At 36.3% G+C, this 16,772-nt stretch overlaps 1 protein-coding gene across 2 annotated transcripts in view; it reads left to right on the top strand.

Annotated features, from left to right (window-relative positions):
- The window catches only part of MINDY4 (MINDY lysine 48 deubiquitinase 4), an 84,762-nt gene that overhangs the window by 30,203 nt on the left and 37,787 nt on the right, over positions 1-16,772 (top strand). For both annotated transcript variants that reach the window (XM_074869559.1, XM_074869569.1), the window contains exons 9-13: positions 1,761-1,849; positions 5,903-6,004; positions 7,003-7,066; positions 8,406-8,471; positions 8,733-8,800. In XM_074869559.1, the coding sequence (XP_074725660.1) occupies positions 1,761-1,849; positions 5,903-6,004; positions 7,003-7,066; positions 8,406-8,471; positions 8,733-8,800 (389 nt within the window). The remainder of the gene's footprint in view (positions 1-1,760; positions 1,850-5,902; positions 6,005-7,002; positions 7,067-8,405; positions 8,472-8,732; positions 8,801-16,772) is intronic.

Below are 16,772 nucleotides of genomic sequence, written 5' to 3' on the forward strand. Positions count from 1 at the left end.
GTAAGTAATTATAGAGAGGTAGTGTGTGTGTAATATAAATGAGAAGATAGAAGGTATCAATATCTAAGCTATTTTCTGATTACAGGACCTTTATTTTCTAGGTTGCATACTACACATACTGCATGTACCTGCAGGTCCCATTCTCTTAGGCTTGATGCTGTACTTAGGACAACCTGAGAATTAAACTGATCACTTCAATCACATTGCTATTTGAAAATAGCAGTGCTGGCTGCATTTTTCATTCTCCTCCAGGGTTTTGAGGGGAGTTTGACAGATCCTAAACTGATTCATCATAGCCTGGTCATGATCTATAGAGGAAATCGAGGGTACAACTGTAGTATATGACAGCAGTGCGATTCTGAGTTAATCTCAGACTTTGGCATGGGTTAAAATCAGAACACAGACTCTCCAGAAAACCTACTGGATGGTCCATACTTTCTTACCTTCATTGTTTTTCTTACTTTACCTGGGTACACAAAGGTAGCACTGATACATTGGCCTATATGGGATGTTGGCTTAGGGAATACCTGGGTTAAAGTAATGGACTTGCTTATGTAAAGAATGAACCCATTTCTGAGCATGGCAGCATGTGCTGACAGACACATGGGATAGCATCTATGGGATTTAATATGCTGAATCCTCTGTTAAATTGCAGTAATTCCCAGTACTACCAATGTGATATGTGGTATTGTGGTATCTGTAATGTTGGTCTTGTGTCCTGCATAGCCTGCTCCATTCATGCATAGATGTACCAGAGAAATTATGACTTTTCTCTATCTCCTCAGCAAACTCTTGAGTAAATAATACGATGCTGGGAACTGTTAATGTTGGGTTGATGGTTGGGCTGGATGATCTTCAAGGTCTTTTCCAACCTAGACAATTCTGTGATTCTGTGATTCTGTGATGCGAGGCACGTGGGAGAGAGTTGAGTGACGAGGGAAGGAGAATTATGGTGGATGAAGTTTTCTAGAAAAGGAAAGGGTATACCATTTGCTTCTTAGGACAACTTGTACAGCTGTCTCTGCCATATAGTTAATCCATAGAAACAGGTCTTGCTCATGCTGTGGGGTCAGGTGGGCTAGATGGCAGGGAACAAGCAAGGAGAAGGAAATGCATTGCTACACCATCCCACAGTCTTTCAGAACATCTATAAATCTGTTTTCCATAAAGTTTAAAGTTAATATTTGTTGGTATTGTGATTTTTTCCCAACATTAATCGTTTGAAAGGTTCAAACTTCCTTTGTTTTCTTTCTCTTCCCCAGTGAGATAGCTGCTTGGTGCAGAGGGCTATACATAAAACTGAAATCTTTGTTTAGTGATGTAAGTGGGAACTTGAGTGGAGGCATAGCGCTCAGAGGAGGTAAAAGAGCAAGGCTTATTTTCATCCTTTGGAAAACAGTCAGATTTGATTTCTCTCTTGGAGTTAAGGTAGGTTGTGGCTCAGTAGGGATCAGGTGATCTTTCATTTGTTTGCATAATCACAGAACTGATTTTTAAAAAAGTTTCCTTTGACGTTATAAATGTCTAGACTTTTTCAGGAAAAATAGGTGGGAAACACAATACCAGTTAGTAACACTGATTTTTATTGGCTTGCAAAAAAAAAAATAAAGCAACAGAGAGCACTACAAAGTCATGGATGGAAGGAGAGAGATGAAAGAATGGCTTAAGCCTGAGTGGAAGCACGTGGCTTGCAAAAGTTTTCAGCAGTATCAAACAGTGCAAATTGTTTTGCTCATGGAGTGTCCCATTACTCCCCTCAGGGTGGTCCGTGTGGAGTACTGGCTGCAGTTCAAGCTTGTGTCCTACAACAGCTTATCTTTGCAGACAGTAACAGGAATAAAGACACTCGGTAAGTCAGGAATTGACATCAGAAATATTTTCCACACAGAAGTAAAAAATGTTTTTCTCTGCTGCAGCCACTCGGCAGCCTTTTGAATTTGAACTTATTGAACTTCTCTTTGTCTCTGAGAGAGAAAGAAAGTAGCATATGATTTACTTATATTTACTTCTCTTTCAACTGTAGGAATTTAGAGGTTGCTGTTCTATTTGTGTAATTACTTGCTTGTGATTAATCCAAGCACCTCTAAAAAAAGCCAACAGCTTGAATTAAGGCCAATGAAAATTATTTAACCTTGAGATCCCGTGGAGATATGATTTCAAAGAAAATGTAATCAGAGTTTGAAAGATCATGAAATTCATGCACTTTTTGACACTAAGAATCTCAGGGAGGGTGAAAAATTAAAGTTATAGCTATATTTTTTTTTTTATTGCTACTGTGTTTGATCTTTCACAGCTAAACTCCTTAATAGAATTTGAATTTAAATTCTGTGTGTGTATTTTATATTTACTTTAAAGGAATATTGTTAAGTATTGCTAGTGTCAAGGAAAGTTTCTTGGACTGCTATAATATTAACGAACTTGTCACTTTGCTAAAGGAACAGAGCTTAATCAATGAAATGCTGGAAAATAATGTCTAAAAAATTAATTTATTACCAGACTTCTTGTATTTGTCTTCTGTTTTCAATAAGAAATCAAGTCCATTACAAAAGAAAAATTTCACAAAGCTTTCCTGTTCTTTATAGGTACAGTTTGTTGAATAGGGATAACTGTATTTTATTAGTTTATGCTACCACCACTATGTGTTATTTGTGGGTGATACCCTGACCCCAATTTAGTCAGAAGAAAAGCTTTCATGCTGAGTTTTTTTCTTGAACTTCATTACCTTACAATGTAAAAAAGTTCCTCATGTATAAAAATTTGGCCTTAAATATATACTTTTCTGCTTGGAACTATTTAGGAAAGTGACTGGGTCTATCGTGATTTTCCTTAGTTTTGTCTGACTGGCACTTAATATAAATTCATTGTTTGGGCTGTTTTCATCAATAATGAAAAAAACCAGGCACCTGTAGAACATCATTACTTGTCTTCAGCACCCAGGGTGGGATGTGACAGTTAATCAAAGGATTGCCAGGCCCTAGGGGATCCACACAGGTTCCCAGGTCCAGGAGTACTAGTGGGTAGGCAGTCCTGATACAAGACACCTAGTAATCCATTAGATATGTTGAAAACCAGACTTAGAGTCCAAATACAATACTGAAAGTTTTACCTTTATTACTACTATTGCTGTTGCTAGTTATTATTGGCACTGATTGCTTGCAGACCCCAAGACAAGGGCCAAATAAACAAGATGCTATGAATTCATCACTTGCAAATTGCCTGTTCCTTGAAGTCACTTAAAGGCAAGAAGCATGGAGAGATAAAGATGTAGGGTCAGTGGTATAATACATGTGCACAGTGTAATGTCAAGTTAATTCTACAATGTTATGCAGTTTAATTTTTTTCTTCTTCTGTTCAGTTCTTTCAGTACATCACCTCTGTCCATAATTAATATCAAGAGCCTGCTGTTTAGAGCTCACCTTTTAAAAATGCAGAAATTAGCTAGCAAAACTTTATTATTCTAATTCAGATTATAATGAGAGCAGACTTTTCAAGGTAGAATGAGGCACTTGTCCACATAAAAGAAAAAACTGAGAAACTTCCATGCAAGAAGATCAGTACATATTTAGACTTTATGACCAGGAATCTCCACAGAATTCACTGAAGAATTATTTCTGGTTGTGAAAACTAATAATTTGTTTCAGCTTGGGAAACATCCTTTGATCATCTGCTCCTTGGTTCCTTTGAGTTTCAGGTCATCCTTAGTAAAAATAGAGATGTTAACCTTTTCCTCTTTCAACATGGTTCAGTGATCATAAGCGTCATAAAATTATGTGGCACCAACAAGAGGATTGAGGCCAGATTGTTTAAACTATAAGTGTCCCAACTCATGCCAGTTAAAACTTATCCTGTTTACTTGGCAATATTTGCCTCTCCTATTTTTCCCCTCCTATTATCCACATGGTTTTAAAAGATTTTGGGTTTACATATTTTGTATATGAAAAATGCTGCTGAAGTATGCAGAAAGTCTCCAAGGAATTTCAGGTTAGCAGGTGAGCTCTTTGTCTTTATGCACAGAAATGCTAAAAGCCTTCAGGCTCCGAAAAATGAATAGCAAGATGGACTCTTTTATTCATGAGATAAACATATTTTTCTTATGATGTGTTTGCCATGGGCAGAAAGTCAGGCAGAAAGAAAGGGGAGTCTCAGAGCTTGAAATAAGAAGATTAATATTTCTTCCTAATTCTAACCTGAATTTTCAAATCATTATCCACTTCACAGTAAGTGTTTGACTTTAGGCTTCTTCAACATTCAAGAAATAATTATTATGTCTCCTTACTGTGCTACCTCTCTCAGACACATAAATTAGTTGCTAAGCTTCCCATAAATTTCTGAATGTAGGCAGAGGTAAGAGAAAGTTGTGATTATATTTTATTTACTTGAAAACTCTCACAAATTATTTCCCATATCTTACATCCTTTGGAGAGGGAAACATTCTCTAAATGAACATTACATTGAAGGCAGACATTGAACTTAAAAGGCTGTTTAATTTTTTGATGTTTGGTGTTTCTTGTTTAGTCTTTTGAATTATTAGATCTTTTACTCAAATGCTGGGAACAGGTTTGACATCATCTCCCATGCTGGTAACAATCTTAAGACTGATAATATCTGAATTTCAAAGACTGCCATTCTTGAAGGCACTGGAGAAAATTCCAGTTCTGTGATATTTGGGATCAATAGACTGCTGTAAATATTCCGTAGTTTTGTACATCATTGTGTAAATTCCAAGCCAAGCATCTAAGTGAAAATATTTCAGAAACAGTGGGGCTGCACATACTAATACTGTGTCAGTTACTGTAATGTTTTAGGTCACCACTTTGAGGCATACCTTTTTATTATAAAAATGCAAATGTAGTGTTTATTGCAGATGGTACTTTAAATAAAGTTTAGTAGTATATAAGAACATTATGGTGTATATTTATTGACAAGACTTAAGAAATAAAAACAAAGGAAAGAAATTATGAAGGCCTTCTTCATAAATTCATATTTAATATGTAAACCAATCCTGTTACAGAATATTAAAGCAATTTTATTACAGATTTAAAGATGAATTAGCTTCTCTTGTCTGTTATTTGCTAATACATTATTGTTCCCTAAAGTACATGTACCTGTTTTTTTGTCCAACCAATTATAAATATGTATTCTGAAAGAGCATGCGCTATTTCTTTTAGAAGATTAGTTTTCAGGGTATTATTATAGATCTGTGTATAACCAGTTCCAGTTGTTGATCATATCTTATTTAGTCTTCTATTTTAATAATTTTTAAATTTTAATTCTTGATAATAATAGTTTTGTTTTAGTCGTTCCTTATAAATCAGACACCATCTTTACTATTAATCTCCTAGAGGTAGAGACTGTGCATTTCATCTCTTAGATTCACTCGTATTACAAGGGTATTGTCATAAAACATATAGACATAGGCTACGAAGCTTACAATTGCTTAGCTTAAGTACCCATCACAGCAGTCTAACCATCATTATGAGCAACATAAGCTCATCCAGATCCCCCAAATGCAGGACACTGCTGTTAAGACTTGGCCTAGGTGAATTAACTTCCCTCAAATTTCTGTTTTGCTTCTGACTTCAGAAGAGATCTACCCACTGTGTCCAGATGTTTTACTAGCAATCTAAAGAGGAAGTTGTTCTAGATACAACTCTATTCACTGGATCTTATTATCTTCAGTAAAATGCAAGGTATCTTCTTAAATGTCTAAAATGAGATACAAGGTGGCTGACCTCAAAGAATGGTTCCAGAAAGCCCATATTCCAGCAGCGACTTCAGCTGCATCTCCATCTTTAGAGCTCTTTAGGTGCTGACTGTAATTGGCGCAGTTTGCCCTCTGATGAGTAAGCATCCCAATACACATTTTGATACTTCTCTGTTTCTTGCATTTCACGGACTTCAGTTGTCTTCAGCCTTCAGAAGTTCACAGGACCGAATGCCTCACCATGGCTATTGCAGGCATATTGTGGCGTGCAGGGGGCAATGAAAAAGCAATTGTGGCACTGTAAGTAGGAGAAGCAGTTTCAGTTATTGTACAATGCTTCTATACTTGTGTCTGTTATATATGTACATGGTTTGCAAAATGAAAGTTTTCTAAGATTTATTTGTGCAGTCTAAAAATGGCTTGGGGAGAAATGCAAAATCTCATTTCTGCTGTCCCACTAGCTGGGACAGAAGAGTCAAATTCTTTAAAATTGCTGTGAAATATCCTGTGGATTTCATTGAGGTTAGGATTCCTCCAAAACCTTTACCAAGCATTATTTTTCCAGATGCAGCATTTTACTCCAACAATTTCATATTGCAGGATATTCTGTTATGGCTGGGATTGATTTCCTTTTGCTGTAGCTGCCTACTAGTTAGTTAGTTTATGCTGTGCAATTAGGCTGCTTGTACACAAAACATATAACTTTTAGATCTCTAGCTTTGGCTGTACTGGATCCTACACGATATTTTTAAGTAAGCCAGGTTTTGTGAGAATAGGTCATTTCTTTTATTAGATCAACTGAGATAGCTGAAAAATAACAGAGAAGCTTTTGAGCACAGAAGTCCTTCTTCAAACCTGAAATAGAAGCAGCAAATTCAAAAACATTTCAAGTGATATTTTGCATATTTTACATCTAGAAAATGCTTCCTCTATGATGATATTGTACATATGTTCTTCTGCTTGTTTTAATGTCATTGCTCTAATATTCTTTTCCAATAAAAACTGTCATTAACATCTTAAACCTATATTTATCCTCTTTCTGTATAGACAAACTTGTAATTCATATTAAATAGATTGTGAGAGCACAGCAAAGCTAAAGTATATGCTTCACTGATAAAATTTTGTTTAATAGGTAGTATGAACTTTTTATGCAAGTGGTCTTTTTTAAAAAAGTGGTTAAAAATAATAATACAAAATCTTTGGCTCATCATTCAGTTCATATAACATGTTGATTTCTCTTTAATGCCATTTTGTTCCTTTTAACATGAGCTGTGGTTTTGTCTGAATATCCTCTTCAGGCCATCAGGAAGACAGCAGTTCACTCCCATAGGAAAATACAAGGCAGATGGAATCTTAGAAACTGTAAGGCTCTGTGTATCTCACAGTAACATTCTCCATATATCCTCTTTCTAGCTTTTCTTATTTTAGTACAGTGAATGTGATTTCTGTTGCTCTCTTAGTGTTTTAAAATCTTTTATATCAAATTAGTTGTGATCCGAAAGCCAATAGGAAGTAACAAAGTCCTGTAGTTTGTCTGCCTGGCTCTGAGTCATCCCAGTGTCTCTGGGCAATTGGGCTCTCTGAAGTCCTTTTTGTTCCATCTACCTTTCAAGATTATAAACTGCCAATTTTTATTGATACACAGTAAAAGTGAATGTGGATCCTTTCAAGTTGACCGTGAGCATCAAAAGGCAGTATTTTCTTCTTGTCTTACACAGAATTCTTTGCCTTTTTTTTTCCTTCAGAAGCTCTAAATGGGAAAATACTTTCCAGTTATGCCTTTATTTCCACCTGAAGCTCTCAAATGGCTTTGCAAACAGTGATGCCATAAGCCAGACTTTAGTGGTTTAAGGAAATATTACTGGCCTCCTACATGGAGGAATGGATGTGTCAACAACTTTTCAGAAGCAGACGGTTTTGGAACAGCTAGAAGTGAAAACCTGTATAAACAGCATGAGTGCAGCAGGAAACCTTGTCTGTAATATGCTCTTCCAAGAGACAAGATAGATTATTTAATTAGTATGTTAACATAATTCTGAGTTGCTGACTATTTCAGAATGCAGCTAACACCATTATGCTGCCTCTGAGTACTGCTTATCAAAGGTCAGGTGGACATAGCCACAGTGAAAATATGATGGAAAGGAATATAATCCAGACTGCTTGATCTTTCCTCACACAGTATCCGCAAGACCATCATTTCTGTCAAAATCTGAAGATGACAAAGAATGTTGAAGTAAGGGCCTGGATCTGTGAATTCTCCTGTTAAATAGGAGTATTCATGGGAATATGGTAGGAAGTGACCTGATACATGCCTGCTATGGATGGCTCACCACATAGGTACAAACTCCTGAGCTACTTGCCCGTTCTATGTCTTCTAAAGCTGCAGTATTCCTATGTTTGTTCTAGGAATTGTTTTTCATTGCATAAACAATGCTTAAAACTGAGTCAAACTGTCTGTTCAATGAACTTAAAACCAACAAGAAGCAGTATTAAAGATTCAGAATATACAAAGTGCTGAGATACAATATTATACCAAGTAACAACAGTAAGAGGTAGATTTCGTTAGATCTTTATTCCATTTTGTTAGTTCAAGTCTTTTCAGTTGGATTGAAAGTTTTGGCTACTTTAGTTCAGCTTTCAGGTTATAAAAATTAGTTACTGTTTTAGTTATTTTTTTTTTTCTTCTTACATTTCTTCCCAGCTAATACTACATAGTGCCACAAGATACGAAGATCTGATTGTATTTCTTCAGCAGAATATTCACCAGGTACTTTGTATTAGAGAAGATACTAAACCTGTTATAGTTCAGCTGCCAGTCTGTCTGTGTTTATCAGTCTCGTATGAGGTCTTCTGAACATTGTTTCAAACACTATGTGGACATGTCTTGCATTTTAACAAACAGCAACAAATTCAGTTTTGACATAAATGAGAACAATTCTTTCTGCTTTCAGTTCGATTTGCATTTCTTTAGGATTGGGCAAAAAACATACACAACAAACAAAATAAAACCAGTCTTTTTCTTTTTCAGTTTGAAATTGGTCCCTGTGGGTGCATCCTTCTGACTGTGTCTGTCATCTTATCAAGATCTATCAACCTGTGAGTGTCTTTGTATCCCTATTTCATAAACTTCAAAGCAAACAAGCTGTGTAAAGTAAGGAAACAACCATGATGTACTTAATTCTCTGGCCTTTTTAATCTATCTTGATGTTTACTCTGATAAATATAGGGAAATTATGCAGATTTTCTCACCTAATCTTGGCTTTTTTTTTTATTGTATGCACACATATATATATATATGCTGTTAAAGTGGTAGTGATCAGTCCACCTATCTGATATAAATTATGCCATCTAAACATTAGACATCATGTCTAAGGTAGTTGCCTATGCTCCCTGTCTTGACAGTTGAAAGCAGGACTCACTTAGAGGGTTATTTATTTCAGATATCAGTCTTAGGTAGGGATGAATAACTTTCTTGTGATGCCCCAGTCTCTCCATCAATGATAATGATAAAGAAAGGCTAGTATAAAATGGATTAGGCAGGTAATTTTTAGATGGTTATAAGTAAGGTATGACAAATCTGGTCTCAGTTTATTGGTGTAATAAATATGCTGACCTCTAACTAAGGGATAGTCATTATAGCCTTTTTAAAAACTCATTGAGGCTTGCCCAAGTTAATTGTGCTTTTAAACAAATTAAACGTATTTCTGTGAATATTAGAGTGGGTCAGAATGTAAAAGCTTTCTTCATTTTGTCCAATTCCACTTTTGTAAAAATCTCCTAGAGTTACCTGCAAGTGAAAAAACCTGTTCCCTGACAGTTCACTTTCCCAACAACAACTGACTTGAAGAAAGCAGTTGCACTTGAAAAGCACAGGCTTGATTTATGGAAGCTTTTATTTCTTACATCTCTGCATTGTCTTGAAAATAAATAGCTACTTAGTCCAAATTTGTGATATGCAATTGAGATGCTCACCTACTGAGATTCTTATAGGCGTTTACAGATTGGTTTTTTGGTTTTGTTGTCATTTGTTCCTTTCTTTTGCTTACAGTAACACTACAGGCCATTGGCTTAACTCCACTTTTGCACTCTAACTCAAATGACATAATAATTTTATAGCATATGTCATTTATTCTCATTTTTCTGAGCTAGTTACAGCAGAGAGGTCCAAATTAGTAAAGGTATTTGAGCAAGTAACAATATATTTGGCATTTGATAGGATTACCAAAAGCAGCAATGTTCCTAACTGCTATTGAGTGAATTGCTTTACTTGCTATAAAATGGTAAACATTCTTTAATAATATAAGCAAGGACCTTTTTTTTTCCCATCACCTCTCAGTTCTTACCAGATGGATTATGACAAGGCCAATCAATCATCTGTGTTTGTATTTGGGGGAGATAAGTGTCTAAAGTGAACTTGAAAATTCCTTATGGGGGCTATTTGCATTTTTAGGTATCTAAATATTTTTACAGTTCTGGTCCACAGTGTCAGAACTGTTTATAAAATGTAGCTCTATTTTGAGGAATATTCATGACTTTCTCACAGAACTTCATTTGAAAGTACCATTACTCTTCTAGCTCGGTACTGTGTAATATATTGCATTGGTACCTATCTTTTGTTTATAAGACACGGGAATTTTTCTCTGTCACTAGATACAGTGAAATGTGTTTTCAGACCTTTGCATAAATTTTTTTAGAAGTGCAAACTAAATTTCATTTATGTAATGTTTGGTAATAGATTTGAATGCCTATGTCATAGTACTTCTCTTAGGTTACTACAAGTATCAAGGCAAATAACTCACTGCTCATATCTTCAAGAAATATGTACCATTTAGTGAGTGTTGCAAGCATTGTAAGTAATTATTTACATAACTGGCATAGTTCTGGATGAACAGTTGAAGACACATAATAATTGTTTTAGGTAATGGAATTTTCATCCAGTAATAGATCTCCCCGGGATTTTTTTTGTCCCAGCTTTTTAACACAAAATCAGTGTTTGGGTTTTTTTTTTTTAAAAAAGAAAATTCCACAGAAATTTCAATTGTCCTGATTTTTGTGTGCATCTTCTATTGAAAAAGCTAGATAGATTTTAGTTCAGAAGTCGACATATTTTAGTTTCTTAAATCATGATGAAATGCTTCTGTTTGTGTCAGTTCTTCACCATGTGCCCACAACGCTGACTCTCTGTGGTCCCTTGGTAAATATCTCTTCTATAAATAATTGGCACTGCTTGTACGGAAGTTGAAAACTAACGATGGAGTAGTCTTGAACCATGGTTATCAAAAAACAACATTGTGTAAGATGCAGGGGTATGTCCGATGAAACCAAACCAAAGCATTTATGTTTGGTTAAACAAAGAGAAGACTATTATTGAAATGTTTCTTTCAATCAAAAATATTCTTCTCAGTGTTTTCTGTTCCATTAATCATTACAGTGTTTACTGAAGCATTCCCTTCAGCATATAATTAGAAGAAATTAACATATTAGAACATATTTTATATGGTGGGGAAACATTAATTACCCATTAAAAAAAGCAGAGCACTGAAGGTGGACTAAATGGTGAGGTTGATTAATTGAAGGATAAGTACCACTGTACCAAGACCTGTGCAGTTCAACCCATGTGGAACTGGTCTAGAAGGGGTGCAGGATAATGAAACCACAAAGCTTACAGACTTCCTCAGAGCAGTCACATCTCTGGACAGATGCTTCCCATGTCTGTACAGATGGAAGATGGCATGCAGTTGTGACCATGCACATAATTCAGAAATGACAGCTGCAGTAGTTGGTGCGTTCTGAATGATCAAGACCTCTTAGCAACTTCTTAAATCCATGACTAAGTTCTAGCAGTTCAGAAAGATCTCATAGTGCCAACAATGGAGTAATCTTATCTAAGTTCAGCCTGCTAAAAATTATGCAAAGTCTCAGTTCTCCCAGCTCCCTCTGTGAAAAGTGAGAAGCTTCTCTAAGAGAGACTCTAAGAGAGAGTCATCCCGTTGGAAAAGAAGAGTCAAGAAAGGGGAGGACAATTGCTGTGGGCAGTGCCTGTCTTTTTCCTTTGATTTTTGGAGGGAGAACTACTAGCTAAGACTTCTGTTTCTTAGGTGTTTGCTATTTTGAGGGTAATGATCTATCTTATCTCTATTTACTTTTTATGGAAATATTTGCGTTTAGACTTCCTTTATGCTCAAAAGAGAGAAAAAAATCTTGATTCATTGGACTCATTTTGAATGTCTATCTTAGAATGAGATAAATCATCCCTGAAATGCTTACTTATCTCCCCTATATAAAAAGAAAATCTAAATGACCTACTCATATAGAGGCTTTACACTGTAAACATCAAGTGGTGAAACGAATTGTGTCTTATAGTGACTGGTCAATTAAATGGGAGATGAAATTCAGTGTTAATAATGCAAAGCATTATACATGATGAAAAAACAGTCTCAACTCTACTTACGTAGTGATGGGCTTTAAATAAGCTGTTCTAAAAAAGGAGAGAAATTCTGGCACCACTGCTAGTAATCTAATTATCTGAAAATATCAGCTCAATTTTCTATGACAGACAAAAAAGAAATAATGTGTTGGGAGTTAGGGTGATAAAAAATGAGAACAGAATAAAAACATGGTAATGTTTTTATATAAATATGCAATCTTCTTATGTCTTTATCTTGCATGTAGTCTTGTCTCCCCAGGTCAGTAAAGACACATTAGAACTAGAACCCACTGGAAGACAAAAACAAAGTTTCCCTTTAGTGTGGACTAGCCTCTGTGTGAGGACAGATGAAATCTTTTCTCTCTGGCACTGAAGAGGAATAACTCAGATGTGATAAAAAATTAGACATCCATGATAAGGTTGAATAAGGAGTGATTATATTATTTCTCAGAGTCCAAAAACTTGGGGGCTGTCATGGAAATGCTAAGGCTTCCATTTTAAAACAAACCACAGTACTTTTTTTTCACAGCATAAGTAACTTTCAGTACTGGGAGATGAGGAGGCCAAAAGTATGAAGTCGTTCAAATAAATTTAGTCAAATTACTGGAACATACATGCTTCGGTACCTTTAAACTCAGCTGTCTAGACGTAATCTCCACGTGCCCCATTTTTGTGTTCTGCCATGATGTTTGCTACTGCTGCTGCTGACTGAACGCTGGGATAGGCTGACTTTTGGGCTGGCTGCATAATTTTTACATTGTTACTGATTCTACCTGTAAACGGAAATTCCAGATTTCAGCTAGGTCTATCGAGCAGTTGTTCTAAATCACTGACAACCTTAAGTATTTTTATTTAATGGGAATGCATGCCAGGAAATGCAGGGTTTTGCACTGCTTTGTAGATTTTGGTAATGACTTTATCATACTCCATGCACTAATGATCATCACTGGTAGAACTGATAACAAATGGCCAAAGAGGAGTGAGAATTCCTGAGGAAGTTGCTGAGAACGTGTTGTTGCTTCTGGTACAGGAAGGAATGCTAGTCACTAACAATTGTAACCTCTTTTTTTTTTTTTAACAACCAGTGAATTAAAAAATAGTGGGCGTATTGTACTAGCTCAGGGGACTAATCTTCCTGATTGTGCAAAATGTGTACTAAAATCTTCATGTTGTTAAGAGCTACGAGATATTTTCCATGTACCTGGGAGAGACTGAGCTTAAAGGTGGGCTGCAAGCCCCCATGTGGGCCTCACCGTTGCATCTGAGAATAGCACATTGCATGTAGCAAAGTTATGAATACTCAGGAGTGGTTTACACTGACCCAGTAATGGCAGCTTCAGTAAACCCCATGGTTTTACTGAAGTTACAACATGCACTGGAATGGCAGCACAAGCTTTCTCTGCTAGATGCTGTCTCATCACCTCTAACACTTGGCACCTCCCTCACTGTGCTTACTCATGCAAAACCATTGCTATGTTGGGATGTGGCTGATTCTGATCCATTCATTGAAAAGCTTTCTTCAAATTTCAGCTTCTTACAAAAGAGTCACACTATTTTCATTGCCATATTTTTCTTAATCAGTGCAACAACTATTGTATAAAACCATAATTACTAGAATCTATAATAGCAAAGAACATATTGAATGAGAAAATTCCTTAGGTCAAATTACTTTCTGGAAGATCGTGTATTGCCATTTTCAAGATACCTGTAGAAAATAAATAGAGCCTCATCTGAAACACAGACTGGTGTGACTCACAAGTTTGCTGACCAATAGAATCAAAATGCCAGTCTTTGCAGTCTCTTTTGTTGATTTAGGAATACTTTATAACTTACTGATAGCAGATGACAAATGTAATTCTGCAGTCAGCGTTGGTCATTTGGGTATCTTTTCAATTTTTTCTTGGAAGTGTTTGTGTGAGAATAAAGAAAACAATGGCTTTATCTGTAGGGAAAAAAAAAAAAAAGGAGAGTGATTTTGCAAGTCAAGAGGCTGTGTACATTAAGGTTGGATCCTTACAAACCTAGGAAGATACACATCAACACCTTTTTCCTTATTGTGATCCCACAACTCTAATAACTATCCTTCTGTAGTCTTTACTGTTCCAGAAATATGTACTGCCCTGTTTCAAAATTATTTGTGCTGTTTCCATTTCTGAGTTTGGATTTTGGTTGTTCAGGGTTTTTTTCTTTTTTTTCTTTTGTTTTTCAAAAGTCAATGTCTTTTTATTAAATGGAATAAATCACATTTTGATTCCTTATCAACCTAGAACTTCTGACACCGAATAAGTCTGCCCTTAGTTATTAGTAATTTATCTAGTTCTCTGAAATCTTCATTCCTGTGGTACCTTTTTATTGAACTAGGGAAGTTAAATTCCCTTCATCTTTTATTCTAATCCATCCTTGTAATAAACACACACAAGCATCAAATCATGTTAATAGCTGTCCAGTATACCCATTCGATCTCAAAAAATATCCTTCCTGTAATAAATAAAGTTGAGCTGCACTTGGCGTGTTATAGGGGAGAGTTTTGACTTGTTTGAACTTCATGCCAGATGAAAGTGTGATCAGAGAGGCTAAAGGACCAGTGGCTACAATCCCTCTCTGACTATGCAGGGCATCTAGCTTCAGCATTTACAGAACTGGTATACCTTCCTGAATGAATAACTTGTTCATCTGAGGAATCTCATTTGTAAGTGCTCCAAGGATGTTGGATGAATTATGCATTGTTATCGTTATTATGCCCCATACTATGCTCAAATATATCCGTTTGTCAACTTGGTCTTACTGCTGTAATTATTTGTCTGGTTGTAAGCCGTATTTCAAGACTCTCCCTGCTTTGATCCACTGGCAAACTGTTTTTATCAATTTAAAAAAACCACAACAAACACTTCTAGCTTTGCTCATCTCCATAGGACAGTATTTCACTGTGAGACGTACTGTTATATGTATACATTATATGTTCATAATAACTATGGGCTGTAATAAAGATCAGAAGCTCTCCTTGCCAAAGAATCAGAAGGAGTAAAGCCACATCCAGAGTCACCTTAGCGTGCCACCTACAACTCCCCAATAGCTCTGACGATATATGCAGTAACTTATAGGGCTAACAGATGTGTTCAGCCTTGTTTCACACAGGAGAAAGTTATCTCGGATTTGCTGCCAGGTAAGAGCATCTGTATATGCAATTACTTCGGGTCACACTGTACCTGGCCTCAAGATCAGTTGTTTGCCCATAGCCACACAGTTCCTGCTCTACAGAATTTTCATAGAACTGGAGGAACTTGTGACAAATGAGAAGCAGAAGCCTGTGGGATCTGATTTATCAAAGAGCTTCCAGATATTTATGATTTGTTGGGCATGTGCTAGTAGCATGTGAACACGTTGTTTTACTGTGGCCAGAACAAGATGCCACAAATCAGAGAAGAAACTCTAAATTGACTACTGAGCTTTGGCATCTCTAGCCATGATGTTACCTGCCTTTCAGACATGATTTACTGGTCCATTTTCATCTGGATTATTTCATATAGCTGCAAGGACAGAGTAAACACTCTTAATTAACCATACACTTCATTACGAGGAATAATCTTAAAAAAACATATTAAAGTTATAAAATATTAGTGCAATTAAAACATATTGAAAACCAAGCTCTGGGAAGACGACCTTTACTCAATAATACTAGTTTTTATTGAGATGGGTAACAGGTGATAATCATCATTGCAGTAATCTGTATCAAGCCATTTTTTTCTGTATCCTTTTCTGTATCCTTTCTGTATCATTTACTGTGAAATAACCCTGATTCTGACATGTTACTCAACTTTTAAACTTTCAGACACGTAGACATTGAAAAAGAAAGTGATGCTCTGTTGGCACATGAATTGTGGGTGGAACAATGGGTCCTCCACCCTCAATCCACTTTCCTTAACTGACACCTTTTCCTGTCTCAGAGCCAATCTCTAATTTATAGTTCCCCTAAAATGCATCTACAATCCTCATGCTATTTGGCTGGTGAAGAAAGGCTTTCTGTGAAATGACCATTTGGCTTGTCCAATGGTAAAAGCAATTACAACTTCACATAAAAGACCCAATCACAGGGAACATACTCTGTTCTCATTTTCTGTGGGATAGTTTTCTGGGAAAACTTTTACAGAAGTAGTTACCCCCCACACTTGAGAACGCCTGGAAGACCAACACCAAGGGGAAATTACGTGTGCGAGCAGTTTTCAGTCAGTGTTTACAGTTATGTAATATAAATACATGTCATCATTTATTTTACAGCTTAGTCTTTTGGTGTTTGACAAAGATAGGGAAGCAGCTATTTTTTAAGGGGAAACAGCTGTCAATTACGTTACAGTGCTAAAAAACAAGCAGCTTGACCTCGCTGAAAAGTCTGTATTTGAGAGTGTCAGACCTCTCTGAGACCCATTTGTGATTTTACAACATGGAGGAAGCATGAGATTAGATTTACCAGGAACAGTGGGAGGAGAGCAAATAGGAGAGTTTGTGTGGGATCCAGTCCTTGATAGGGGAGAATTGAGTCCTTGTTTGTTTGGGTAAGTGAATTTCTGTGCCTCCTGCTTGATAGGTTGCATGCAATTCATAATCTTCAGGATCTTACGTGTCTTTGAGGCTCTGTTGTATGAA

This window comes from Strix uralensis, chromosome 1 (assembly GCF_047716275.1).
Source record: "Strix uralensis isolate ZFMK-TIS-50842 chromosome 1, bStrUra1, whole genome shotgun sequence".
NCBI lineage: Eukaryota > Metazoa > Chordata > Aves > Strigiformes > Strigidae > Strix > Strix uralensis.